Source organism: Cryphonectria parasitica (assembly GCF_011745365.1).
Source record: "Cryphonectria parasitica EP155 unplaced genomic scaffold M406scaffold_5, whole genome shotgun sequence".
In the NCBI taxonomy this organism is placed as follows: domain Eukaryota; kingdom Fungi; phylum Ascomycota; class Sordariomycetes; order Diaporthales; family Cryphonectriaceae; genus Cryphonectria; species Cryphonectria parasitica.
The window spans coordinates 860,297-887,607 of NW_024468913.1; the positions used below are offsets into that span (position 1 = coordinate 860,297).

General features: G+C 50.9%; 7 protein-coding genes and 1 non-coding gene across 8 annotated transcripts; 5 read left to right on the forward strand and 3 right to left on the reverse strand.

The window, feature by feature from the left end:
* Positions 1-424: 424 nt before the first annotated feature.
* On the forward strand, positions 425-2,887 carry M406DRAFT_258866 (putative C6 transcription factor; the record flags this gene model as incomplete). The annotated part of the gene is made up of 8 exons (XM_040917259.1): positions 425-496; positions 557-585; positions 662-736; positions 795-917; positions 1,078-1,668; positions 1,764-1,925; positions 1,982-2,524; positions 2,635-2,887. 8 exons carry the CDS (start codon positions 425-427, stop codon positions 2,885-2,887), a joined length of 1,848 nt encoding a protein of 615 aa, XP_040775279.1.
* Positions 2,888-3,447: 560 nt separating this feature from the next.
* Positions 3,448-4,244, reverse strand: M406DRAFT_28165 (family 5 carbohydrate esterase; the record flags this gene model as incomplete). The annotated part of the gene is made up of 2 exons (XM_040918449.1): positions 3,448-3,645; positions 3,753-4,244. Coding segments are annotated over 2 exons (690 nt in total), but the record flags the coding sequence as incomplete, so codon positions are not given.
* A 3,382-nt stretch (positions 4,245-7,626) lies between these two features.
* M406DRAFT_71132 (uncharacterized protein) lies at positions 7,627-8,001 on the forward strand (the record flags this gene model as incomplete). The annotated part of the gene is made up of 2 exons (XM_040925396.1): positions 7,627-7,707; positions 7,774-8,001. 2 exons carry the CDS (start codon positions 7,627-7,629, stop codon positions 7,999-8,001), a joined length of 309 nt encoding a protein of 102 aa, XP_040775281.1.
* Positions 8,002-10,072: 2,071 nt separating this feature from the next.
* M406DRAFT_260524 (alpha/beta-hydrolase) lies at positions 10,073-10,849 on the forward strand (the record flags this gene model as incomplete). The annotated part of the gene is made up of 1 exon (XM_040917372.1): positions 10,073-10,849. One exon carries the CDS (start codon positions 10,073-10,075, stop codon positions 10,847-10,849), a length of 777 nt encoding a protein of 258 aa, XP_040775282.1.
* Positions 10,850-11,650: 801 nt separating this feature from the next.
* M406DRAFT_62463 (uncharacterized protein) lies at positions 11,651-13,098 on the forward strand (the record flags this gene model as incomplete). The annotated part of the gene is made up of 2 exons (XM_040924781.1): positions 11,651-11,825; positions 11,924-13,098. The coding sequence occupies 2 exons, from the start codon at positions 11,651-11,653 to the stop codon at positions 13,096-13,098; spliced, it is 1,350 nt and encodes a 449-aa protein (XP_040775283.1).
* Positions 13,099-18,777: 5,679 nt separating this feature from the next.
* M406DRAFT_t65 lies at positions 18,778-18,886 on the forward strand. Its single transcript has one exon. It is a non-coding gene; the product is annotated as a tRNA-Val (tRNA).
* Positions 18,887-20,330: 1,444 nt separating this feature from the next.
* M406DRAFT_339952 (uncharacterized protein) lies at positions 20,331-22,465 on the reverse strand (the record flags this gene model as incomplete). Its single annotated transcript, XM_040921508.1, has 2 exons — positions 20,331-22,342; positions 22,423-22,465. The coding sequence occupies 2 exons, from the start codon at positions 22,463-22,465 to the stop codon at positions 20,331-20,333; spliced, it is 2,055 nt and encodes a 684-aa protein (XP_040775284.1).
* A 3,095-nt stretch (positions 22,466-25,560) lies between these two features.
* M406DRAFT_258575 (uncharacterized protein) lies at positions 25,561-26,654 on the reverse strand (the record flags this gene model as incomplete). Its single annotated transcript, XM_040917243.1, has 3 exons — positions 25,561-25,735; positions 25,854-26,359; positions 26,496-26,654. Coding segments are annotated over 3 exons (840 nt in total), but the record flags the coding sequence as incomplete, so codon positions are not given.
* Positions 26,655-27,311: the final 657 nt, after the last annotated feature.

The following is a 27,311-nucleotide window of genomic DNA, read 5'->3' on the forward strand; positions in this document are numbered from 1 at the left end:
TAGGGTTTTAGGGTTTGAATACACTTCTCTCTTTCCGCCTCTCTCTTGGAAACTCTCGAACCACGATAAACCAAACCCAAATCAACATCGAGAAGGGGAGCGAAAGGGAGATCCATACACGCTGCGTTCTCTTCTACCCCTCCAAGCACCTTCCTTGTTCGTCTGTCTTTAGAATTTCTTCTCTTCACAGACCCAATTGTTCTTCGTCTCATCCCTCAAAACGGCAGGCGCCATCGCCTTGCTCCCTCGGTACACTCCGGGTCGGTGACACGAACAGTATCCCCACCACTCCACGGTCATTTCTCAGCCTCGATATACATATTTCTGGGAGAGCTCAACCCAATCAGAAAGCTCTATCTCATACTTACATACACAGGATCTCGGCCGACAAGGATTGCCACGTGGCGATCATGCAGGTGTGGTGATGGATGACCGGGACCAATCAGCCCCAGGGTCGTCGTCGTCGGCGAGGAAGCGGTTGAGAACCTCACACGCTGTGAGAGAACCTCCTTCTCCTTCTTCCCAAACGGTATTGCTGACTAGGCACTTCGTGTAGTGCGATATCTGCCGATCCCGCAAGATCAGGTTCATCCCTCACGCCTCTTCTGTTCGTCATAAAGAGATGAGCCGTCCAGGCTAATTGGGCAACCCCCCTTCTTAGATGCGATGGGCTGAGTCCATGTACCTCGTGCTCCGTCTCCCAGACGGAATGCACGTATGGATCTGAAGCAAACTCGTGAGCAGGCCCAAGCAGATCACGTCGAGAGGGCCTCGTGCTGATTCCAGAACAACAGGAGGGGAAAGAGCGATCTCATACTCGAGGGTGTCCTCCGGGTCGAGAGGCTCCTTCAGCAGATGAATGCCAACGTGGTCAGTTACCGCGCCCCTCTTCAGAAGCCACCTTGCGACGATTCAGGGTTGACGTACTGAAACTTGTACGTAGGTCACATCTCCGCTGTTAGACCGTTCAGCATCTTTCCAGTCCTCTCGCGCACCTCCGCTCTCTGCCAGCTCGCACCCGGGTGAATCACCCTCGGCAGAAACCCGATTTTATCTTCCAGATCAACGGCCACGAAGCCCCATCAGCGACTCGCAGCATCCTTCAGCGAACTATGCGAGAAATGGCCAGGGAAATCTGGAGAATGCCGTTCTCGACGCGATGCACACCTCGACCACCGAGTCTGTTCTACAGTGGCCGCATTTTGACGTCTTCCCTTCCCTGCGAAACGACTACGTGCCCATCTTCGAGCTGGAGCAGGCCCGCTCCCCGGTCAAGATGAGACCGACGTCCATCATGTATCCGCTTGTCTCGCAAGACGAGATCGATTCCATCCTCGAGGCCTTCCAGGACAACGTCAACTTTTGGTACCCGACTTTGTCTCGCCAACAGCTGGACAAGGTCGGGCTGGCAGCCAAGTGTCTCAGCGCAGGTGTATCCGAGGACTATACCGTCCAGAGCTGTCTAGCGCACCTGACGATGGCCCTTGGCTGTGCCAGCCAGACTGTAGCTGGCCTTGCTCGGCGAACTTCGCTGCCGGACGACCAGCTCAAGAGGCGGGCCGAGCAAAAAGAGATGGGCGACCTCTATTTCGACCATGCTCTCAAGAGGCTGCATGTTGCACAGATGGACGTGGGATCAGAGGCCACTCAGTGTCTGTTCTTCACAGCGTGAGTAACTGAGTTCCTTTGACTTGTCTCCCTCATTGTCTCTCAATTACCTACCCCTATAGACAAGTAGATAAGCGCTCACCTTCTTCCGCCAGGTTATACTTCGCCTTCCTGCGCCGCCCGCTGCAAGCTTGGGAGTTTATCAACGCCGCCTCCGCCAAATGTCTTCTTCTTTTGTCTTACAGACCTGCAGATGAGACCTCTGAAGATCAAGAGCGCATAAGACGGATATTCTGGTCATGTTATATTCTGGAAAGGTGAAGTCATCTAAGTGCTCTCTCGTCAACTTCAGATAGACTGACAACTAAAGCAGCGACTATCTGGCCGAACTCTCCGCCCTTCCCCCCTCGGGTATTGCACCCATCGAATCTTCGATCCCCCTCCCGGGTGTCCTCCCCTACGCGACGCACCCCAACCCTCTACAGGAAGAACACTCCTCTTTGTACCTCCTCGCCTGCATCTCCATGCGCCGGCTCCTCAACCGCGTCCACAACCTCCTCTACGCTCGCAATGCCACTCTCGACCGGCGTCGCTTCCCGCCCATCGTCGCCGAGCTCGACCACCAGCTTGACGAGTGGCGCGACGTGCTTCCATCTGCCTTCGGCTTCACAGTCGACACCGCTGACGTAGAGACAGAGGCCGGGGCTTTCCTGCGCCAGCGATACCTGACGTGTCGGAGCGTCATCTACCGGCCGTACCTGATGTGGGTGTTGAGTGGGGGTGGCGTGGGGGATGGACCGAGCGCTCGAGAGGTCGAGGGGTGCCGGCTGTGTCTGCAGGCTTGCTTGCTGCATGTCCTGAATTTGAGAGGGTTTGCGCACACAGTATTAGTGGATACCTGGATTTGTTCGCTATCGTAAGTCTGTCCAGTCTCTTCTCAATCCTTCGTTTCTCCCCTTCTTCCAGTCTCGTTTGATGTCGCCCCGATCAGCTTTAGCTTTTCTGACGCCAACTGATCTCTCCTAGCATGGCCGGTGCCATGCTCGTCCTCCTGGCCGCCTCCCGTATCCCATCTGTGCGCAGCGTCATTTCTCCTTCCCTTCCTACTGCTGGCGCCCACCTAAGCGAGCTGCTCAGGAGCTGGCAGCGCGTTCTGGGAGAGCCAAGCTCGCCGAGCGTGGACCAGGCCGTTCGGGTCATTGGGGAGGCGGATGGGTTCATCAAGCAGGTTTTCGCGGCGGGGGATATACTTGCGCTGTGCGGAAGGGAGAGTGGATAACGGCTTCTGCATACACGCACCACGCCATACTGCCTGATCATGAAGAGGCAGACCGTATTGGATTGAGGATTACAAGGCAGTATAGCCAGATGCATTGTCCTTGCACCAGACCCAAGCATCAACCGTACCACCTACATCATGCGCCGAAGAAGGGCCGCTCGGCCACCAAGATGCTTTTGCCTCCCTGACCAGGACCCTCTTCTGTAAATCTCTAACAGTCTCCAGGTACAATCAGCATGTATATTTTCCTTTTAAAATAATGAAAAAAAATCTCGAGAACGGCTTCCAAGGACCAAGCATGAATCGTATGCTGGTCTGAGACTGTCATAAGAGGTCATGTTCTCCACAATATGTCGAGCGATATTAGATTAAAATATGATGGCAATCGAGAACAGACCTTCACACATCATTCGGTCCCCTTCCGTGTACCCGGTTCATTACACTGCAAACATGAAACCCAAGCCGAGCGTCAAAGCTCCCAATAAAAGCACAGACACATGCTGATTATGCACAAGAGAAGAGGCACCGGCCGTCGTCACTTGGCCAGTAGATCCAGCCCCAGTTCCATTACTTCCACCGGCACCTGCGTTGATTTGGTCGACAATGAAGTTGACCGCAGAAGTACCGTTGTCTTGGACATAGCTGAGATGCACGTCTAGACTGCTTCCTGAGTCGCAGTAGGTATCGTTCGCATTACAATACGAGACCATGCGGTCAGCGACTGGGTCACAGCCGGCTGGGACCTCGCGTGGGAAGATCTGAAGGTCGACATCTGCTTAATTCTCTGGCCACCCTGTGCGGGGGGGAAAACAGACCCAACGTAAAGTAAGAAGTAGGGGAGAAAAAAGAAAAGAAAACAACTCACCCCGTTCTTAGTAGATGTTCCCGCCAGGAAAGTTTCATTGGTCGATTTCGACGGATCTCCCATCAGCACGGCAGCCGTCACTTGACTCGAGATACTCGAAGCCAAAGGCTGCGTCGTGTTAAAGTACGGCCCATCGGTCCGCCCACACAGCACATCGGCCGTGACCTGCGCGCCCTGCGAGTACCCCATCAGCACGATCTTGCTGTCCGGGCACCGCGCGGCGTAGTCCGTCACCAGCTGCGTCATGGCCACTACGCCATCGTTCTCGGAAGAAGGGTAGTTGTCGAGGGTCGCTGGGTAGACGACGGGCACGATGTCGGAGCCGGGGAACTGCTGCTGGACCTGGGTGGCTACTTCGCCTATGATGCCTGTTCCGGGGGGCTCTAGGCTGGCTCTTGCTACGATCATGTGGACTGCGTTGCCGGTTACGCATGCTGTGTTGTTGGTGGTGGAGTTTTGGGCGGTGGCTGTGGCTATCACGCCGGCGAGGACGAGGAGGAGGGTGGACGGCATTGTGAAAAAGATTGCGTGTATTATACGCCGGCTGTACTTTACATGTGCAATGCGAAAGGTTGGCGAAGGAAGATGGGAGGGTAAACTTTAAGTTTACAATTGAAGATGGGAGAATGTGTTTCTGCTTTCGTGGGTGGTGGTGAACATATAAAAGAGATCTTGGGGTAAAAAGCTCGAGCGGCAGTTTCCAGGCAAGGATCAAATGACACAGATGATGGCTTCATAATCGCCCCAGACAAAATCCAGAGCAATCCCGGTCCAGACCAGCACGGAACCGTCCACAGAGAGGGGTACAATTTCCACATTCCACCCTTCTCTAGTGCCCGCTAGTTCCTGGAGTGCATCAACTCTAAAGTAAAAGATGCGACTTGTCGATGACCATTGGGAGATTCACACATGTCTTGGGGTCCCTCGAGTCTCCCCTGCCCCTTGAGGGCAATTCGCAGAGGTGGTCTAATCTGGCGATAGTACTTGTAGATGACAAGTGGAAACACGTTAGCTTTTCTGGTTGAAGACCGTTGGTTCTCTCCAAACGACCAATGGCATTACACTGACACTGCAAGATGCCAGGGCCAATCGCATCCACTTCACGGGCACTAAGGACAAGGACCAACCGAACAGGGAAAGTTTGCGAGGGGGGAATGGGCTCCTCATGATAATTTTCCGATTTATTTCTCTTAACTGCAAATCCTGAGTGGTGGTCTGGGATGCGACTGGCTGAGCTATCAACGTTTCAGGTCTTAGGTTTTCGTAGCACATGTCACATCCCATCTCGATCCTGTACGTGTATTGATCGATCAATTTCTTATACCTCGGTCCCCAAATTTGTTGATGCCCTACGTACAGACATGTTCTACATCCTCTTAACACGTTGTGGGATGTTTTCACTTTGCAGCAAATGGATCATTTAATACAGCATGAAGTTGGAATCTTTTTTCTCTTTATTTTTGCCTCGTTGAATTTCGATGGATCATCAAGGAGCTCCGAGAGTAGAGCGAAATTTCGAAACTGAGATCATTTGTCATGAAGTTGAGATTGACTTCCATCCAAAGACCCGCAATGGATGCTCAGGTTCTCGTCCAAGGTATGTTGCACTGCCGGGAAGCTGATTCCAGTCAAACATGATATGCCTTCAACAAAATATGTCAAGACAGTCGTCTAATTACAGTTAGCTTCTTTGTTAATTATTAGTAGGTGTGTCTTGCCGTCTTTTCTCGCGTGTACGAAGATTCGAAATCTTGACAGCCCTTTCGTGCACACATGCTTGTAACTTTCTCCACTTACAGTAAAGCTACTTAAGCACTTACTTAGTGTGGTGACTAACGTTGAATATTTAAGAAAGGCTTCTAATTCGTGTACAAAGAATGTTCCACCATTCGTTTCTAAATTTGCACAGAAAGAAGACAGAATGATATTCTTCCGCGCCTAACAAGAATGCCTTATACTCAAAAATTTCCACGCCTCTCCTCACACAAGGAAGCAACTGTCATTCCCGGCCTCCATGCCCTGTCCCCCACTGTTCAATATCTCATCTCCATCACGGTGTCCCTCGCCCGCATGCACAACTCCATGCACACCCACCCCGTCACTTCTAATACCTGCCCTTGTCTGGTGTAGCAGAGCCGACTCGATGGCAGCAATGTGACGCACTCTCCTCCAAATCCGCCCCTTCTCCATCCACACATCTGGCGCCGCCTGCAAAATACCAATTTCCCAGCGCAGCTGGTCACGGGTCTGGAGGAGGAGTTGAGGATGAGTGTTGAAGAGCCTTATGCGAAGGAGCCATTCGGTCCTCTGGGCATGTATTATGCTCTGGACATAGGGGATGTCGCCAGCGCTTCTGGGGCAAGGTGGACTGTCTTGAAGCACGACTGGCTGCCAAGGCAACAGTGGACCTGTCCAACTCGCGTCGGGCGTACCCCTTGTCTTCTGGAAATTGTCAAGAGCTTATAGTATCATGACACGGGACAGAATTAGCGTGCTTTTCTCAGGCAAAGGCTACCTTTCCCAGAGTGAGATGTTGACGACGGACCTCAGGACTACGCCTATAGCAGGGACGTGTAACTCACCAGCATTAGGCATAGTCACAGGATGGATAACCTGGGAGGCATGAGCGGGTGTGACTGTGGCTTCTCTATGCCCGCGGCTACGAGAGGGTGTACGTTTGGACATGCTTGGCTCCTGGTGCTGGTGCTGGCGGAGGCTCTCATCCCGCGCGCCGTTCTCGTTCTCGGGTGTCACAGAACTCAATTCAATCGTTCTGTCCGTCCCTAGAAGATGACTTATGAAGTCTTAATTTTGATGAGGAATTAAGCGGTAGGTTCTGGTTATGACTTGATTTGAGGTGGCTCTTCTGGGCTCAAATCTATCAGAAATACCATGTAATTTTTGGTGTCGAGCTCCAGAAAGCACTTTATGGAAGACCTTCAAATTGACAAGGTTGCTCAAGAGTAAAACTTTCTTTCGAATTGATTACCAACTCACTCAAAGAGATGATACAACCACAGCTTTGGAAGTAGTAAACAGAAGGGTACCTGCCTTCCAAGGTTTTAGCAGCAACTTCTATTTCAAGGTTTCAACCTGCTTTGAGCATGTTCCAGGAAAAAAGAACATTTGACAGAAACTCATCATACTACATAAGTAGTTTATACTTTCTGCAGGTCATTGTTTTTTCACATTACTGAAGTACACAAATGTATCAATGTGAACCCCGGTAGGGAGGCATGCTTCACGAATCACAACAGCGGTTGTTATCCATGAGTACTAGTGCTATCTACTAAACTCATAATGTACTATGTAAAATCAGATTGGTAACAGATTTGGTTCTCACGCCATTCCTATCATTGTGTTCAACGCTTATGTGTGTGATTGCAGAAGACATTGCCCTATGATGTCATAATTGATCAAGGCTTCAAAAATTCAAGAGCGGTATGTAGAACAATTCGTCAGACTTTGGAGGGGACATCTTGATAGAAAAGTCAGCAGTCTGACTCCTCGAATATACACACAATAGTACGATGTAGACTAACAAAGCAGGCGTATTCCTTCTAAATGCTCGTGCTTGTGCCAACAAACCTGCTCCTTGCCGCCCTCAGCCCTCCCTCCGGGGGTGGGGTGCTCATCCTAGGGGTTAGGGTTGGACAAGCCACCGTAGCAAAGACTTGGAAAAGCATGAAAGCCTAGTCTCATTTTGATGCTCTCTTTGCACCCATTGACCAGCTTTCCTGCCTCAACTACCCAACACTTCATAGTAGAGCCTCTCAAGGAACAAAGGCCTGCTTCCCGGTAGTCGCCATATCAATCCCTCCTCACACCAGCAATCTACGCTCTCAATCACTCATCAGCACCCAGACCTGCAACCATGGCATCCAGACTCTCATTCTGCGCCACCCCCACGCGTATCGCCCTGGCACCCCTCTCTCGCCGCGCTCACCCATGCCTCGTAAGTGGTGCGAGGGCAGCCAGTAGCTCTGGTCCCAAGAGCACAGCCACGCTAGACGCGGAACAGGCCAAGGCAAAGGCTGCAGCAAAGGCAGACGCCAAGGCGGCGGCGTTGGAGCGCGCGCGGCAAGCCGAGGAGAGATGGATTGAGAAGCTCAAGGCAGAGCACGGCGGCGGGTGGAAAGCGATCTTTGATGAGAGCCAGGCTAGGAAGGAGCGCAATGCGGAGGCAATTCGGGCGGGACACAGACAAGCGAAGCTGGCGAAGCAGCAGCAGCAACAGCAGCAGTCTTGAGACGATGGGGGAGGAACCAAAGGGCGAGGAGATGCAACAGAAAATGGGGAGGGCGCCTTGCTGATGAAAGCATGCAGTTGGTGCATGGAATAGGAGAGGAGGGAAGGGGTGAGACTCGCAATCTCAGGCGGACTCGAGCACCGACGCACGCTGGAATGATGGCACTTGGGTGCTGAAGGACACGGTGAGAAGCGGTGGCCAAGGTCAACAATGCAGTATCAAGAAGACTTGTGAGAAGAGTTGGGCTGAGGATGGACGATGATCTAAACAGGCATTCCAATAGAAACAAGCATAGATATGGCCATCTGAGCACATCTCTGCTGTATGTGTTCACTGCAATCACACAAGCTAGTGCTTGTCCAGATGAAGTCTCTGTATTTCTAGATCTAAGGAGCATCTGTCTTCTTAAAACTCTGTATTTAAATAAATCCCTCGAATCAATCAGTATGTTCACCATACCACAAATCTATAGAATCTTGTCTCGATTTTTTTTTATCAGGATTACGCAGTTCTTGCATGTGGCATTTTGATATGTACTTGGTGACAAGCACTTAGCTCGAGCGTCACCACCAGGCCTGCTATAGTACCGTGTTTATTTGGGGGCCCGTTGTCCCCACGTCCAGGCGTCATGAGCTATGTGTCTCAGCGTCCGCTCTATGTCCCGAGGTCTGCCACACTGGCCACCACAACAATACTATTAAGAAGACTTCGAAAATATCCCACGCAAAGATACTAGTTTAGAAGAAAAAATACTACGAAAGAGAAAAGTGTTATGACAAACAAAAGCATCAGAAAGGAATTTTTTGTGTGGGGGGGGGGGGGGGGGCTTCTATTACATGCATAAACCGAAACGAAAAGATAATATTAGCAGACTAATTAAATGCGACAACGGGTCTGTCAAATCATTACTGAGCATAAACGGCTTTTATTTTGGCAACATTTTAGTTGACTTATCTTGTAAATGTCAACTAACGGGCCGGGATTGGCTGTCGCTTGATCTCGTAAGTCTTCTTCTACAGCTTCCCCATATCCTTTTCATCTGGAGGGAATGGAACTGATATTTGCTCAACAGTTGTGATAAGACAAGCCGAAGTTGAGCCATAGCAATTGGCTTCCAAACATAGCCATAGCGACCTGCAGAGACACAAGTTAGTATCGTCTTCTTGGATTGCAAGAGGAGACACGCCAAGCATGGACATTGATATTGACTAAGACACTGAATATCCTTGGGTAAAGAACATCATACCAGTCTGCTCGCATAGTGCCACTCTTTGGGCTGTCCATAATCTCTAATGCCGCTGGATGGAATATTGTGATTTCATTTGGACCTTCCTACATCTTAGCAATAGCTTTCCAGTAATCCTGCGGTAGATTTGCCAACCTGTTCGAACAAAAGCCCCATATGTTTTGTACCAGGATTCCAAAACATGATGGCCCCTAGAGTCACGACATTTCCAGACATGCCATAATTTCGTGAGAGCAGCAAGTCGAGGTCCTGGAAATACCCTTAATTGATGGAAGAACAGCCGATAAACTCCTATGCTGAGAAACAAGCCTAATAGGTAGGCCGTTGCCGGCATTATCGTTATAGCACCAGAGTGGAAGGCTTGCTGCCACGCAAGCAGGCGAACGAAGCTTCCTATGTCACAGATAACAGTGGTCGAGCCCTGAAGATACCATTCGCCGTAGATACCTAAGTACTTTGTTTCTAAATATGCGGGATCACGGCTAACTCGCCAATCTCCTTGCCTTCGAAGTTAGCCGCCGAGACGTTCGGCACCTGCGCGATGCGGTTTCGCGCTTGGCGAACGTTGTGTGCCGTACACGCGGTTTTCATGGCACAGGCTTCTTGTGGGCCGTTGGGGGCCGTTGGGGACTAACAATGATTGCACAGTTACATTGAGCTGACCAACATGTACGCTTCGACCCTGCGGCTTGCAAGACTACTCTAGGATAAGTTGTAATTTAAAAGAAGCCTGGTTCCTCTGCATCTCCCTCGAAGGCCGTCCACTTCAACCTATCTTTGTATATTGAATCTTATCTGCCATCTTCAACGTCTCAAGCCTCCATCATGACTACTAATAATCCCACGCTGGTCATCATCGGGGGTGCCTTCCACACTCCAGAGAGCTACGAAAAACTCACCATTGCTCTGCGGTCTTGTGGATACAAGGTCCATGTTCCGCGCTTGCCAACGTGTAACGAAGCCCGTCCACCCAACGCCGACATGACAGATGATACCAACTTGGTCCACAAGTACGTCGACAGTCTTGTCAGCGCAGGGCGTACTGTCGTAGCCATTGGTCACTCATATGGCGCTCAAGTCATGACAAACGCGTTATGTGGACTTGGACTCGAAACACGCTCATCTCAAGGCCTCAAAGGGGGCGTCTCCGCCTTGGTCTACATGATAGGCTACGCTCTCCCAGAAGGCATGTCTACTTTCGACAAGTTCAAGGAATTCGGAAATCTCGAGAACGTATCCCTTGTCTTCGACATGGCCGAGGACCAAACCATCGTCCTCCGTGATCCCATCACGGTCTTGGGTCTTAAAGGGCCTGGCATCGACGATGCGGAAATCGAGGCCTACGTTAAGACTCTATGCCGCTGGCACGGAAAGGGCATGATGCAACCTCTCGAGAAAGCTGCCTGGAGGGAAATCCCTGTTGCTTATATTCATACAACGACGGACGCCATGATTCCTACCCCGGAACAACAGAGCATGGTTGAGACCCTTGAGAAGGCCGGCCGCAAAGTTACAACATTTGCAGTGGAGTCTGGGCACTGTCCTAACTTTGTTGCGACACAGGGTGTGGTGGACGCCGTGAATAAAGTGGTTCATGGCTGATAGATTGAACAGGAACTGTCAAGGGGAGAAACAGTGGAGGGTAGTACTGGTCAATATGTATCTGCATGACTACATTTGCCTAGTGCTGGTGCGTATTATACATTTTCGAGCCTAGGCTCATGCAAGAGTCAACATCCACTTCCGTTGATCCAATCTCACGCCTGTTCATTCATTTGTCCTCCCAGTAATGAATAAAGACGTGATGAAACGTTTCTGCTAAGCTCGGCGCCCTGTGTCTGGGCAACACCCCCTTTGGTGTCCCAAGCCAAGACAGTAAGCACGATAATGCCTTCCTCTCCTTTCAACTTGGAGTCTTCTGGGCAGCTTGAGGAACACTTTTTACTCCTTTCGGGCCCTCTTAGCTTATTGAATGCCGTCATTTCCTTAATTAGCATATCTGGACGTATGAGGTTGTGAGTTTCGACTGGGTGTCACGGCCTTACTCACTAAGTAGTAGCTTCGCGGTGGCTCGTTCACAGGTGTCGGAATGCACTCTCAGGGGTCCTAGCCCCACGTGAACCCCTGTCGACGAAACCCCCAAACGCGGCCCGCCCATGTGCCGCTTGCATTGCTTTGACTGGGGGAGCCAGCGCCGCGCACTTCTGTTATCACCAGTGTCTTGTTATGAAGAAGTTCCCCAATCTTCCGCTACAAAACAGAGCGAGAGCCATGCCATAGCTTGTCTCTGATATCTTGAGGCGAGGATTTGTTGAGCGCAATATGGCGGATTCTAACCCTGGCCAAGCTGCTCGAGGTACGCATTCCCCGCCAGACCACTATCGCAAGCTCATGCTAACCGTCATGCCTGCGGTAGATGCAACCCTCTCATCGATACCGATCGACCTCTTGCTAGCAGAGTTGGCGAAGCGCGATGATGACGACACTAGGCCAGCCTGTGGTTCCGGAAAGCAGGGCTCCTACGACACTCCCCTCCACGTCTTCGCCTTGATCCTAATATTGGCACTCAGCACCCTTGGTAGGTCTGACCAGCCGCGAGAGCTGGAACTTGGGAGAGCGAGGGGGGCTTGAAGAAGCAAGATACCACAAGCTAACTGTGTCTCTTCTCTCACACAGCATGCGGCTTCCCGTTGATATCGAGCCAATCCCGTGGTCGTCGCCAGAGCCGAATCGTCTTCTACTGCCAACACTTTGGCACCGGCGTGCTTATAGCCACTGCCTTTGTCCACCTCCTCCCAACCGCCTTCCTCGCCCTTACCGACCCATGCCTTCCATATTTCTTCAGCAAGGGTTACACGCCCCTGCCCGGGCTGATAGCCATGGTCTCGGCGCTGGTGGTTGTGTCGCTGGAGTCGTACCTGACCACTAGAGGCGCAGGGCACTCACATACACACCATACGGAGTGGGAAGAGGAAGATAGAACCGAGGATGGGTCGGGGCTGCTACGGGGTCACAGCGCTGGTGGTCTGGCGGTCAGGCGCGGCTCGAGGCCTGGGGATATCGCGCTTGGCGAGATGGGCTATTCAGAGGGCACAGGCTTGATGAGCGGCGTGTCACCACTGCCGGAATCGACACCAACGCTGCAATCCAATGGCAGGCCAAGCAATGGAGAGACAAACGCGCTCGGCAAGAGCTTTGCAGACGCGGAAGAAGATGAGGATGACGAGAGAGAATCAATGGATCTGGAGCTTCACCTGGACGAGCTGACCACGCCGCGCAACCGCAGCGAGACACGAGCTCTGGCGAGCCCAGGAACGCCCAAGACCCCGGGGACGCCACACATACCGACCGCGGAGGAGCAGAAGCGCCTGATGCTACAGTGCGTGCTCCTTGAAGCCGGCATCCTCTTCCATAGCGTCTTCATCGGCATGGCCATCTCCGTCGCGACGGGCCCGCCCTTTGTCGTCTTCCTTGTGGCCATCGCCTTCCACCAGACCTTCGAGGGGCTCGCGCTAGGGTCCCGGATCGCGGCGCTGCACTTCCCCAGGTCCTCGCCGCGGCCGTGGCTCATGGTCCTCGCGTACGGCACGACCACGCCCATCGGGCAGGCCATCGGGCTGATCGTGCACAAGTTCTACGACCCGCAGAGCCAGACGGGTCTGCTGATGGTGGGTATTATGAACGCCATCTCGAGCGGGCTGCTCCTCTTCGCGGGCCTGGTGCAGCTGCTGGCGGAGGACTTTTTGACAGAGAAGAGCTACAAGACCCTCAAGGGCAGGACGAGAGTGAATGCCTTCCTGGCTGTGGGGGGTGGTGCGACGCTGATGGCCGCCGTAGGAGCTTTCGCATAGTCAAAATTTCTTGTTATGGTGGTAATTTAAAAGCCAAATCTTTTCAAGATATCTATCTGTCCTGTGACGTGCCTCCTGCCTTGCAATGTGCTGTGTGCTTACTGACTGTGTTGGCCGGAGCACCCGTACAGCTGCCATATCTCGTGGCGAGACCTTGTCTGGCCCCATAGTCGAGACTGTAACCGCGCAATTGGTCAACTTTCCAAAAGCAGACGACTGCATTCCTTGATTTCTGCCTCTGCATTTACTAGATGGATTTCCGAGGGTAGCTCGAGTATTTGATCCAATGCGCTCAGTCTGCATAGCCATCTGCGTAGCATAGAGTATTGGCAAGTGTGGTGTGATCATCCGATTTGCATACGCTAGAGGTTAGAAGAGGGAGTGTGCAAGGCCTAATTAGTTACTGAGTTTGTGCGTGCCTGGCAGCCAACTGCCCCATGGCTTCCTCTAGATAGCCTCAGCCATCTGGCTGGTTGCCTTTCTTTCTTTCTTTCTTTCTTTCTTTCTTTCTTTCTTTCTTTCTTTCTTTCTTCACTTCTTTCATCCTTACTTTCGTACATACTTTCTTACTTGCGTTCTTTCTTACTTCCTTGATTTCCTTCTGTAGCGCACTCCTCAGCAGAGTCAGCCACATACGAAGAGGCTACTGACTGTGGCCATCCGTCTAGGCTAATCACAGAATACTTCGTACACAAGGACGTAATGCAGTAGCTTGTGACGATAGAGATGGAGTAAGATGTGCACATTATTATACATTAGAAGCCTTCTTGATTGTAAGACCACCATGCGCCTTTTAGCTCGGTCCAGACCCTAAATAATCAGTGCCCAAAATGTTATTGCGACGTGGCTCATTTCTCAAGACACATAGTAGCAGTAGAATGGTCACTGAGATTTTGGGCTGTTTCGAAAAGGGTAACGCCAGTCATACATGGTTTCGACCGGTGCGGCTGGGCGGCTGGGCGAACGTGACCAAGTCAGTGAAGAGGGAGGCTGTGTCAGCTTTTGCGGAGACAAAAGCGCAGGCCGGGCACTTACGTTCTGCATTGTTCTACATACTCTGACTGAACGATCACATGAAGACGTATACGTCTGGCCCTGCTGCATTGCAACACCTATTGTTCTGCCATTCAAGCGATGCTTGTGCCATAATTCTCTGCCTCATTTCACTCTCCACGCTGGATATATGCCCAGCATTCATTAATTCAACACCGGAGCCCCAGAATTTGTATAAAAGAAAAAAAAATAAAAAGAAAAAGAAATACGAGGGGCATGGAAAGACCAACAGGTACCTCGCATCGGCGAGATCTACATTGGAGCAACATGCAATTTCTCCTGGCTTGGGCTCTCTCTTGACAGCTCCAGCTCTCTCAAATTGCCGCAATTTCTCATCGCATGGGATTCGCTTCAAACATGGATTGATGAGAAGCGGCATCTTAGAGGCTTTTCTCGACTCAGTGGCGCATCCTTGGCCGCCAGACACAATCCGTTACCGCCTAGAGCAGAGTCGCTGGAGAGTACCGCAGGGGCCCCCATACCATGAGGGTAATCGTGCACCCTCCTACGATTCTACACAACTCCAAGACTACGCCAGTTTACAACCCGTCAAGATCTATCTTATCATGATCACAATCATGTCTTTATCTTACTGGAAGCGAGTTTGGATCATTCAGGAAGTGGCTCTCGCGAAAGAAGTGGTTCTTATGTTTGGTGCCAAAACCATGAAACTGGACGACTTTGTCCTGGCATACAAAGTATACTGCTTTCATTCATTGAGGACTACTGGAGATCGAAGTTGCTTACTGAGTGCTATTGAAGCAAAGCATAGTAAAGATGGATTATACTTGCAAGACGTCCTAGAATGGGGCTGCTCTTGCAACAGCAAGTTGAAGGTGGATAAGGTCTACGGATTCATGGGATTGCTGAAGCATAGAGGAGGCGATGCGTCAGTGCTGCGGTCTCTCGATATCGATTACAAAAAGACCGCCATGGAAGTCTACTGGGACATTGTTCTCAGATGCCCCCTTGACTTGTTTGGTCTTGAACGTATTTCGAGAAGCTTATGGCAATCACTTTCTTATAAGTCAAAGGGGGGGGTTTTGGGCCGGGGTAGTTTTGGGCCACCCTGGCCACCCTCGTCAAATACACACACCCATATATATATATACTGTTTATCTATTCTATTCACCCACCACGATGCAATCCTCCTCATCAGTAGGTAATTCGACATCGCTCTCTTCATTCAGACTATCCTCGTGGCGATTGGCTGCGTTTTGAGCTCTCTGTATATCCTCAATCCCTGCAAACTTCGAATTCGGATCCATATCAACCTTTCTTCTTTTACTAGGCCTCAGAGCCTCAATCTGCCTTTTCAACGCTTTATTTTCCTCTAATGCCTTGGCAAACTCGAGATCTCTCTTCTCATAAGCCTTTTTTATCTTCTTGAATAGCATACGGCAGCCTGGTTCCGTTTGAAGTTGTTGTTGATTCTCTAGCAGCTGATAGTACAGCTGTTTAGCCTTTCGAGGAGTTGAAAAGAGAACTAGCTGGCTTGAGAAAGCTTTTGGGGAAAGATGAGGTGCTATTGATTGTGCTGAGCCTGAATTGGACTGAGTCTGACGGCTTGGTTGACTGTTCTCGAGAAGAAGAGGGCTTAAGAGGGCTTTTGAGGGTCTGAGAGGCTACAGACCAGTTGCTTTCCATTCAGATCTAATATTCTGGCTTGAAAGGCCTTCCAGTCGAGCTAGACAATAATTACTGAGGAATAAACGCTTGCTTGCAATAGTTGAATCGCTTCATTAGCCCATATTGCTGACTTTCTTTCTATATGCCCGTTTGAGAGATGAAAAGACTTCTAGATCGAGGGGTTGAAGAATGTAAGAGGTATGAGAAGGCAAGTAAATAAGCAGGATATTGTTTTGGAAGCAAAGCTATATAAACTCATCCGTTTTATGGCTGCTATGGCTATCCAGAACTAATAGTCTGGCTTCTGAGGGGTCTGCTGGCTGGCTATGAGGAATGAAGATCTTTTTTAGCTATTCAACTGCTATTTTATCGTTTGTTCATCCGTTTTGCGTAGCTGTAAACTTCCAATCATCAAAAGGCTCCAAATCAAGAGGAAATTACTGTTATTGTACCGTTTAGCTCTTGAAAATCATCAGAGGAAAGAGGTAGGCATCTGTAGCTGAGATACACTTGAGGAAAGAAGTTCAGGCTTTTGATCCAGAGTCTTTCCTTTGAATTGAACGCAAAGAGGAGCCTCTGAGAACTAATCTATTTGTTCCTTGGCCCTTCATCAGGCCAGCTTCATCCATATTCCATCTATTAGCTGGCTTAATAGCTTGGATATGAGGAAGATTGAAAAAACGAAACCAAAGCTGTATTATCTCTGTTGTAGCCCCATTTGTTCGTTCAGAAGCAATGCGGCGAGTCTTCCTGATCTTTATCTCTGGATTTCTCTTCAAAAAAGCCTGAATTCATTGCACCCCGAGGGCCTGAGGGTCTCCCTGGATCTCGAGGATCTGCTGAGCAAAGTATTTGAGTTCTGAATAGCTTGGTGGAACGCCTAGGCTTTCTTGAATCAGGATCCATTCGGCCAGTCTTCTTTCCTGATCAATAGAGAGCCTTTGCTGGTTTTCGTGGGCTGTTTTATGCAATTCCCCTCCTTCTAGACGAGCCTGAAGAGTACTCCTTGGAATACCCCATTCCCTCGAGGCTTGCCGCTGAGACTTGCCTTTTCTGACAGCCTCAACGGCCTGGGCTAGCTCAAACTCGGAATAGGGCTTCATAACAGTCAGATAAAGGTTTGCTGGAAAGATGAAGTTGTTTGGATCAAAATTGGTTGAGTAATAGCTATCAAACTAAAGGGGGTTGAAGAGGCGGTGAGGATGGCCAGGGTGGCCCAAAACTACCCCGGCCCAAAACCCCCCCCTTTGACTTACTTATAAGCTCGGGAACTTACGGAACTATGCGAACAACACCAGGACTTCGGAACCTTACAAGACTATGGCTTCGCTCGCTATACGGCTTTCCGCTACATTCAAAGCAATGGAGTTACTGGGCTTTGCATATTTGGAACCTTCCGGAAACAGCTCACGATTGCAAATCCCGCACATGGAATGGCACGGGGACTCACCTGACCAGGAACCGAGGACGATCTGGATATTGCTTGCGTTATTGTTTCTAAAGACTGACAAGAGGTATACTGGGCTTAGAGATAACCAGAAAGTCCAAGCGGCATATGTTGGAGCACTAGTTGCAAGGCTCAACTGCGGGCAGCAAGCCATAAGTGGCACGTGGGTGAAGGATCTGGATAGCAGGTGGCACTGCGCTTTTCATCGAAAAAGAAAAACGGGTGCGGTTCATGACAATGGCGCATCTTTCTACATTAGTGGATACTGGCAAGATCCGGTTGGTGTTACTTCCTTCCCAGCGCCTACATGCTTCGCCCACCAGCATCAAAAGGCCAACGCTTCTCAGGATTGCTCTGATGGGGACAGGTTGTACCTCGATATAAAAGAGTTAGGATGTACACTCGAACTCGACAAGTTTCCCTTAGACAAGAAGCCATTATACGGAGTGTACGGTCGGACGTTCGGTAATCTCTTCGTCTATCTCTAAATATCGGAGATGATCGAGTACTAGCATTGGGATGCTTGTGTTATATTACGTACTTGGAGTAGGAAGGCAGTATAGTGTGACTCATCTTGATTACAAGTTCTGAGGCTGTATGGCCATCATCTGTAAGACGAGCGAGCAAAAGTTCCAGATATATTTGATATTCAAAACGTGATAAAAGATAAACGAATGCAAACGTCGGGCTTCTTGCCGTCCAACTCCCTTCTGAATAACCCAATATCTGAAGAACCTCTTACTCTGAGGAGATTTGGACACCAGGCACATTCGAAACTTATTGAGTATTCACTCTACAGAATCTGAAATGCTTTCATCTGTGGATATTCTTTCTCTCAGGGATTTGTAGCTTGCCTTTCCGGGGTTCTAGGAGGCGATAGGCGAGGTTGACTGTGGGAAAATCCGTCGTAGCTAGCAAGTCAGTCCACAAGCAAAGAAGCAAATCAGCTCGAATTTTTGCATGGGTTAGGGTAAACTTCTACAATACTAATTCGCAAATGTGTAACGAAACCACACCTTCAATCCCTTTAATAATGTGATGTATGGCTTATAGGAGCCTGTTATTGATTAATCCGAGTATTACAACTATTGTTCTATGCTATATAATAATAATTCCCGTGATGCATCTGCCTAGTGACATACTACTACAGTAGCATCATTGATCATCGATCTGTAGTAATTTTGTGGATAAAGAAGTAGTTCTGCAATTCATCTAATAACTGGTTCGGTGGTGTAGTTCAATGTTGGCTATAATAGAACAGAAAACAGAGATAAGCTGTCCAGCTCAGCTGCTGGCTGTGTGGTATTAAATTCGACTCACTATTTTGCACTCATTAGAATCGAAAATAAGAACTGACTTGCTCTGAGGTGTAGATGTAACAACAAAAATACTATTGTTGTTAATACTTCAGACAGCAACAAAAAGTACTAAGGAGAGGTATTTCGAACGAATACGGAACGGTCTGTAGCAGCGTTCGCAATTCTTCATTAACAAGCTATATATAAATTGACAAATGTGAGCACAGACATCAAGCGAGCGTCGCAGCTAGCGGTTCGGTGGTGTAGTTGGTTATCACAATGGTTTAACATTGGACCCACATGGAAACATGAGATTCATTGTCAACACCATAGGTCCTCGGTTCAAGTCCGGGCCGAATCATTTTTTATTGTCCCTTTTTTCCTTCCTATGGAAAATAGCCTGTAGACTGGTCCACTCTCGCACTTCCACAGGCCGCAATTGTGTGTACCAAGTATTTCCGACCCCTCTGTTCAAGCACCTATTTCAGCCCCGTTTATTTACTCAAGACGCAATGAATCTAACATGAAAGGCTACTATTTAAAATTCATGTCATTTGTATTGGTCTGACTTTTGTGATAAACCAACTACACCACTGAAGTGTGTTAATATTGTGTTGAGGTTTTCCAGAAATATCAGTATATCCATAACAAACAACCAACAACCATCCCGGACCGTACAGATCCTTACCAACGGAATTAATATTGAAGGCAATTTTCGATTTCAGAAACATGGCTAACAAACCCTCTACATCGTGGCGTAAAGAATAGCTATGGTGGTTGCTTGCATAGATGTCAAATGGCTGGTGAGTTTGTGCGAGTCCTGTCTAGTTGTTGTCTATATAGACCACCATCATTTCCAGTCAGCTGGGAGTGGTCACTCCTTTTAGCTGTTCCATAGAGTTTATCCCTGGGCTCGGTTACGAACAGAACACTGAGTTGGCATCACGCAATGAATTTCAATCAGCTGTATGTTTACATGAGATTGCAATAAGAGATGCAGTCCAGGTGAAGTGGTGCAACACCAGTAATTACCATTACCACTCACTTGAATCACTTCTGCCCTCACCGCCCAGTCCCAATGAGCCATCTGCACGGATGACTTTGCATCAGCAATCATCCAACTCGATCTCATGCCTTGCCCATGGAAAACCAAGAGGAAGATGTATCCACATGCAGTGAAGGATATTGTCCAACTGATAATCATCAAGACTGCCGCCACCTGTACAAGGCAAGGAGTAAAGTTTTTGTACCTAGCAGCCGGTACAGAGAAAACAGTCGAGGAGAAAAAAGAAAATTATAATATATGACATTCGCATTTCAGAACGGGATGAGGTAGCACTTCTCAACTGCTATGTACGCTGTGTGTCGTACGAACTCGGTTCCAAGTTCCGTAGAGTTGTCTTCAGTTAAGTTGACCGAGCACTATATTGATAATGATCCATCGTAATTCACGCTACACGAACTGCGCCACGTAGATACTTTTCGGTAAGTAAGTTGGTCTCGATGCAGCTGACCTAAGTTTGACTCTGAAATTCATCAATGGTCATAGTCAGGCAAGCCCTTGTCGTGGAATTCAAATGCGTTTCTCATCATATCTCCCCGCCTCACTTGCATTTCTTCAGCCAAACTAGACACCGATATCAGAACAATCATTCAATCATCATTCTCGTGAGCCTTGACTATTGCTACTGTGCTCATGCCAGTTGTTCGTCAAGAACTATGTATTCGAACATCTATTTCTAGAGCAATGTGTATAGGTACCAAGCAAATGAAGCAAAGCTCCCGTGTATCAAACACCCGCACGATCACCACCCAAACTTCTCAACGGCAAGACGAACATTCGCACCCCTACCTATAGCCGCAGCACAGGTATTCCGAACCGTTCTGTTCAGCCCATCCGGTCCGGACACGACGACAGCAGACTCGGCCTCAGAACAAGAACCCTCAGCCCAAGCCTCGACGATCCCCACGACATCCGGGCGCCCGCCCACAGAAGTCGGCCTTGGGATCACCAGCTCCAGCCCAGCGGAGATGAGCTCGTCCAATGTCGCCCTAGGCACCCACGCGCGGTGCTCCTCCGAGTGGATGATCCACAGCATGCGGACAGTTCGTCTCCTCTTCTTCCTCGTCGTCATCCCCAAGTCGGGAGCGTCCTTGTCACCGTCACCAACAACGTGATTCCCAGTTCCAGAACCCCATGGGATTTGAGCCTCCTCCTGCAGCAAGGCCCAGACGAGCGGTAGCGTCACGGCGATACCACTGCCCCCAGCCACCAGAATGGCGTTATCCGCGGCCTGCAACATGTCGAGGGCATGGCTGGAGCCGTACGGTCCATCGAGACGGACGCGAACGCTGCGGTGGCGGTGAGCACAGCAGAGCAGATCAGCTGTGAACCCCTCGTGGGCACGAATCAGCAGACGCAGGGAGACGGGCTGCGCGTGGTGCACGCTCTCTGCATTATTTACATCACCACCGTCCTGGCTCGTTGGAGGCAGTGGTGCTGGGGACGCGATGGTGAAGGGGTGGGCCTGCAGCCTATGTGTCAGACCCAGCGTCGGTACGCTGAGGAAGACATGGTCGGTCGGCTTCCAGCCGTGTCTGATGCTCTGCCGAGGCCAGAGACTCCTCCATCGAGAGGAAGAGGAACGAGGTAGTGGCCGGTCCCACTCTGCTGATAGGAAGATGGTCTCGCCATCTGGGAGAACGCGGAGGTCTGCATCTACCGTCGCGGATTTGAGCCCGACACGCCAGACAATGCGGTCGGTGACAAAAATGGCCAGTGCCACAAGGACGTAGGGCCGGGCAGTGAAGAAGTGTAGGTACAGAAACAAGAGGGCGACGATTTGCAGAACGACGTGCGAGGCCAGAAACATCTCGTACCAGCGCCGGCGGAAGCTGCCGAGAGAGGTGAAGAAGAGCAGCTCATACGAGACAAGAGCGACGGCACCACGCAGGACGAGAGGGTGGGTGAGATATTCCAATAAATCAGTTTTGCGATGCAGCCATTCAGGTTCGAGAACAAACCGCCATAGCAAGACGCCGACGGAGTGCACGAGGGCCACGAGACACATCCACTCGCCAATACGCCGGTGGAAGATGTTGAGGGCTTCGTATGAGGCGCCGGTCAGGAGCTTGAGAGGCTGATTCTTGGCGGCGAGGAGATAGAGGATTGGAAGGTTGACGACGAAAACATCGCCGGCGCGGGTGGCGAGGCAGAAGAAGTAGTCGAGCTGGAGAGGGATTGCAAAGAGAAGGAAGAAGATGTTGATGGAGAACCAGGCGAGAATGAAGAGAGATGTCGCGTTCGACGGCAGGGTTCGGTTGATCACGGGTAGAGGTGGAGGCTGGTACTCCAGCCATTGTCTAAGGCGGCTGAAGAGGCGTGTGAAAGGGCTGGGTCTTGGGCGTGTTCGATGTGAGCCCAAAAGCGGCACTCTTTCGATGTCGATGTGGGCATCTTTGGCCGCCAAAGGTGGTGAGGGTATGGGAGAGGTGCTTGAGGAAGAGGAGAACGAGGAGGAGGAAGAGGACGATACCGATGAGGATGAAGAAGATGAAGATGCAGTCGTTGTGACGAGACCTCTCGTTTCTTCACGAGGTTTGCTCGCGATGAGTCTGCTGGTGCTTTGTCTTGTTGTATCTCGTGGTCTGCATCTTCTCCTACATCTTCTCCTCTCCAGGACATGCAGAACTGTCAACGCAGCCAGTATCGCGAGCAGTACATAGTTGTAGTACTGCACCAGGATCCTACCATAGAGCAAGCAGTCTATGAGCTTCCGAAGATACGCACGCTGCTCGGGCGGAAAATTGTCCAGGCCTGCAGCGTTCAGAGGTGCGTTGCCAACATGGTCAACTTCCAGCTGCTGAAGCGTCTTGCCCTGACGGATGAGTGTTAACAAGAGTTGGATACTGGTGTCTTCTGCGGGTTCCATTGATACATGGGTATCCTAAGGCAAGGGGGGAGGAATGCAAGAAAAGGGAAGCCGTGATGTTTCTGTGTACATGTGCGGAGAGAGGACGCTTAAAGTTATCTGATTGATCTGATAAGGGAAAAACGGGCCGCCGAGATCGCTGATTTCACCCACTCGGAGGTTCACGACTCAGGTGTGCAGCAGAAACTTTCTTCCAGCAATTCACGGACGATGTACCGTACCTACGTCATGGGAAGGATGCTGAGATACCCATTTGATCAGTGCTGTGGGAGGAGGCAGCTTGAGCAAGTATTCTTTCTGTCCTTCCTCCCTTCTTTTTCCTTCCTTTTGTCTGCCTCTTTTATTCGCTACGTTTTCCTCTCTCTCTTTCTTCTCTCATTCATACATTCTTTCCTTTCCTTCTTTCCCCTCCCATTTACCTCCTTTCTCCAATGCAGTCGACTCCAATCTGAGCCAATTTTTATGTATTTATTGAAACTCGTTACCCCCTTCTTATCTTACTTCTTAGCAGTGTCAACGGCCGCTCAAGCTTGCAACCAAAATCTAGCTTTCTCATGTGATTTTCTGCACGTCTGAGGCTTGTGAGCCCTATAAATTTTCCGATTGCTGTCGGGCGCCACAGATCAACACAGGCACCCCCCCATCCCTTGAGTTCTCCACACCCGTGCCTCCCCCAAGCCCTGACTTGGCCCTGGTACGCTATTTGGTTGGCTACCCGCTCACATTCATGCTCATGTGTGTGTACTATAGCATGTGTGTGTGTGTGTGTGGATCGGCAGGGGGTTTGGTTTTCACATGATGGAACCCTTGATAATGCGTAGATGCGTGAGAGTCATGATTTCCTCCTTATTTTACAGAGAGTCAGGCGTCGGGATCAGCGCACATCGACCTGGAGTGTCCAAGTGCGGCTGACGATTAGGAAACAATTCATTGTCCATGCCCAGGAACTTCAGTCAGCACTTATGTCCTTGAATGTCTTAACAATGATTCTATCCTGCCCGCGCCTGGTCACTAACGGCCTAATGGGGCTTCAGTAACGGAGAAAGAGGATGCCGGGCTCGACCGTGTCAGCAACAGGGAGCATGGCTTGCATTAATTGAGCTGAATTCACCAGTGGCTAAGACCGTTACGAGAACATGCACCAGGTATAGTATGAAGAACGTTCGTTGATATACGCCCCCCATCTAGACCAACACACAACGCCACCTCCTGACGGGCAGAGTCCACTTGCCAACTCACTCGAAGCGTCAGCCTCTTTTCGGAGGCCGCATTCATGGCAGTTCAGCCAGCACTGAGTTTCCGTCCCCCATCCATTCTCAGCACACACGAACACACACATACTGATCGGCATATTCATGCGACTTGGTCAAGAAGTGAAGTATATTTTGCGCTAATGACGCCATGCCATGCTATGTGAACAACAAGCAAGAATTCCTCCCTCTTCGCTAAACAATTGGATGAATGGTAGGTACTGTATGTCCTATACCGGGTCTGCCACCTTTGATTCTTCACATGCACACACACACACACACAAATAAACACTCTCTTTCTGTTTTTCGGCCTTCTGCCGTTCTAATTCGAATAATATGAGGTTGCTGCTCCTGCTCCTTTTGCTCTTGCTGTCGCTGTCGCTGTAATGAAAGTCCGGCAATCGCTTGTTGTAAATTTGAGTGGTGAAATTAAAGAGACAAGTTTGGGGGGGTATAATAAGTATAAGGAATTGTTTTCATGATTGCGTTTTGGGTTGGGCCGAATTCTCTCTTGTCCCTTTTCTCTTCATGAAAGAGACAGCCACCAGCCTTCATACCCAATCTCCTCTGGGGGATAAAGGCGGGTGACTCCCCAGCGGGCTGTGCATCTCCTGCACTGTCGGCGATCTCGGCGATCTCGGTGACCGTGGGCTCTGAGGCATTCCATCCACCTCAGCAGGCCCCCGCCGGTCCATCAAGCTCGACCTCGAGGAGTCATCGTCGTCGGCGGGGGCGGCATCGAGATAACTGCCGCCACTCCTCTGGCCCCTGTTGCGGCTTGGGGTCTCTGGAATGGACGGGTGTTGTCTCTGGAAGGGCGAAGGAGGGCTTATCACGGGACTTATGCGGTACCCTGGCGCCGGAGGGCTGCCGAGGGAGCGGTTAGGCCTGTGGCTCAGGTTGATGGGTGGGCCTAGAGGGCCTGTGTTGATGGAGGAGGAGGGAGAGGAGTCGTTGGGTATGTATCCTCCGATGCTGGCCTGTGGCATCCTTGGTGGGGGCGAGAGGCCTGCGTCGGACCCTGGCCCAGACATGCCCCTGACCTCGCTGAAGGAGGACTCGGACCGGGCGGATCCTGTTGCGCTCTGCTGCTGTTGTAGTCGGATCGGCAGATGGAAGTTTGGTGGGGAGAAGGACCGGCCAGCACCGCCCGAGTATGTTCGATGATGGTGGTCGTATGGAGGAGATAATGGCCGTGATGTATTGTCCGTGTATGCAGATCCAATCCCGCTGTACGGCATGACAGGTGAGCTCGGCATCGCCCGTGCTGCCGAGAACTGCTGCTGCTGCGGAGACGACGGGTTCGACGAGCTGCGCGAGAAATACCGCCGTGTTCCCGACGAGGGAGCCGAATCCGCCGACGGCCCATTGGAAAACGACGCCGGGATCGCAGGCGACGGTGGGAAACTCGTTTGCAAGGGCGGCGGGCGCGGGCGTGCGCTCATGAGGCTGGCGCTCAGGCTGTTCCTCCGCGAGCTCGAGGCATACGAGATCTGGTCCTGGCTGGCTTTCCGCTTGGCCGTCCCCGGCTGGATGACCTCGTTCACCTCGGCCTCGAGCCTGTCGATGCTGTCCTGGGAGCCGTCTCTTGTGATGATGGACATCTCGATGTCCTTTTCCACCCAGATGCCTCGCCCTTCCTGCCCTTCCTTGACGCTCGTCAGGCCGCCTGAGGACACCCCGGACAGGCCTGTCGTGCCCGTCAGTGCGGTCGTGCCGGTGAGGACGGTGTTCCTCCTGCTGTTGCGGCTGGCGCGGGACGTGGAGATGATGGTGACGGTGTTGGCGCTCTGGATCGGGAGGCCGGCGCTGCCCACCCTGGAGGCGTAGCGGCTGGTGAAGCGGGAGGTGCCGAGGAAGTTGAGCTTGACGAAGAGAGGCCGGAGGGTGGCCAGGGACGAGGCGGTGATGGCGATGCCGCACTCGACGATGCTCCAGATGGCCAGGTCGGTAAAGTTGTAGAGGTAGTCTGGGTTGGAAAGGAGTTGTTTGGCATAGGGGATGCGAGCAATGGTTGCCACCGAGGCCCTGCATGGATCACATTAAGAAAAGGAAATTCGAAATTTGGGAAAGAGAAGGAGGAGAATAGAGGTAAGACAAAAAGAATATAAAACATAAGATTATGAGAAGATAAATCATGACTTACAGTGATCCAAGTGCCAAGACACAACAGACAGAAATCTTAGTCCTCCTGTCAAGATGAGCACCCTTAATCAGTGTCGCCGGCAGGAGAGCCAGAGTAAGATCCGAAAAGATGCCAACGAAAAAGGCAAAATAGGTCGGTATCGTTGCCAGGGCATGGCCGTTACACTTGCCCGTGACGGGGGGGTTGGTGGTATACCGCCACCAGTAGAACTCGGCAGGCTGGCACTGAAAGATGGCCATAAAGACATAAAAGATGTTGAACAGGCCGACGATGACGAGGAGGACGATGATGGTGATGCGCTGCCAGTTGTTGTTCACGCAGAGCCGGAGCAAGAAGATGCCAATGGCGAACTTGACCAGCGTCGACACGAGTATATAGGCCACCTGGCCTGCCCACTTGAAGATGAGGGCCTTGTGTCGGTTTACCTCTGGCACATCGTCCACGTGGGCTCCGAGGCCAAAAGACACTCCGACGACGACGACGATGCAGAAGCCAACCTGGAGAGCCTGATATGTTGTGAAAGAAAGAAGGAGAAAGAAAGTGTTAGTAAGGGATAACTCGCCGTAATCCTCAAGGAAAGGAAGGGAGGAAGGGAAAGAGAAGGAAAAAGGTGAGAAAGTGAGAAAGAGAGAAACCACCTACACAAGTGAGCACGGCCAGCCAGTCCTCGATGAGAAAACGTTTGAGGATGGTTGCCATGGTGTAGCTTCGCAGTGCGACGGCAACGACGCTGACGGAGGCCATGGCGATGCTGATGGCAGCCAGCTCCGGGCCCCGATTGCCCTCGCCATAGTCCCACATTGTTCGAGTCGCAAAAGACCCCTTTTGAGCCTGTCTTTCTGCGTATTTGTTGTGTGTGAGAATGTGTGTATGGGACACTGTAATTTGTTTTTCTTTTCCCCCGAGGTCAAGCAGTAGATGACCTCCGCAAGGGTCGACTCATCGACGAAGTTGTTGTTACTTGGAAGTCATCGGGACGCAAAGCAGTATGGCAACCTCGAAAGCCTGGGTTGGGGCAGGAGAAAACCAATAAGAAAAGAAAAAAGGGAAACGGGACAAGTTACACTCGCACACAAACACACTACCCAAAGAGACAAAAAAGCAAAAAAGATTCAGAAAAGAGAGAGACATCATGGGCCCCCAGCCCGTGAGACATGCAGCGAGCGAGACCAACGAGTTATCAATTTCGTAGCGGCGACCAAAGGGACGGGCTGCGTGCCCCAGGTGGGTCCTCTCTTGTCCTTTCCCAGACCGAAGGCGACACAAGCCCAGTGGGGACTTAGACACACACACACACGCATCCATACACGAAAGAATAAGGCCAGACTCGGCAGTTTAGCCCATGGCCGATCATCCATCTTGAGAGGTCACAGAGGATCCATACCCTCGGGGTCCTTCAGACTTGTCGTGGGACAAATGGGAGAGGCGCAACGGCAAAGCAGGTGTGTGGTGGGCCAC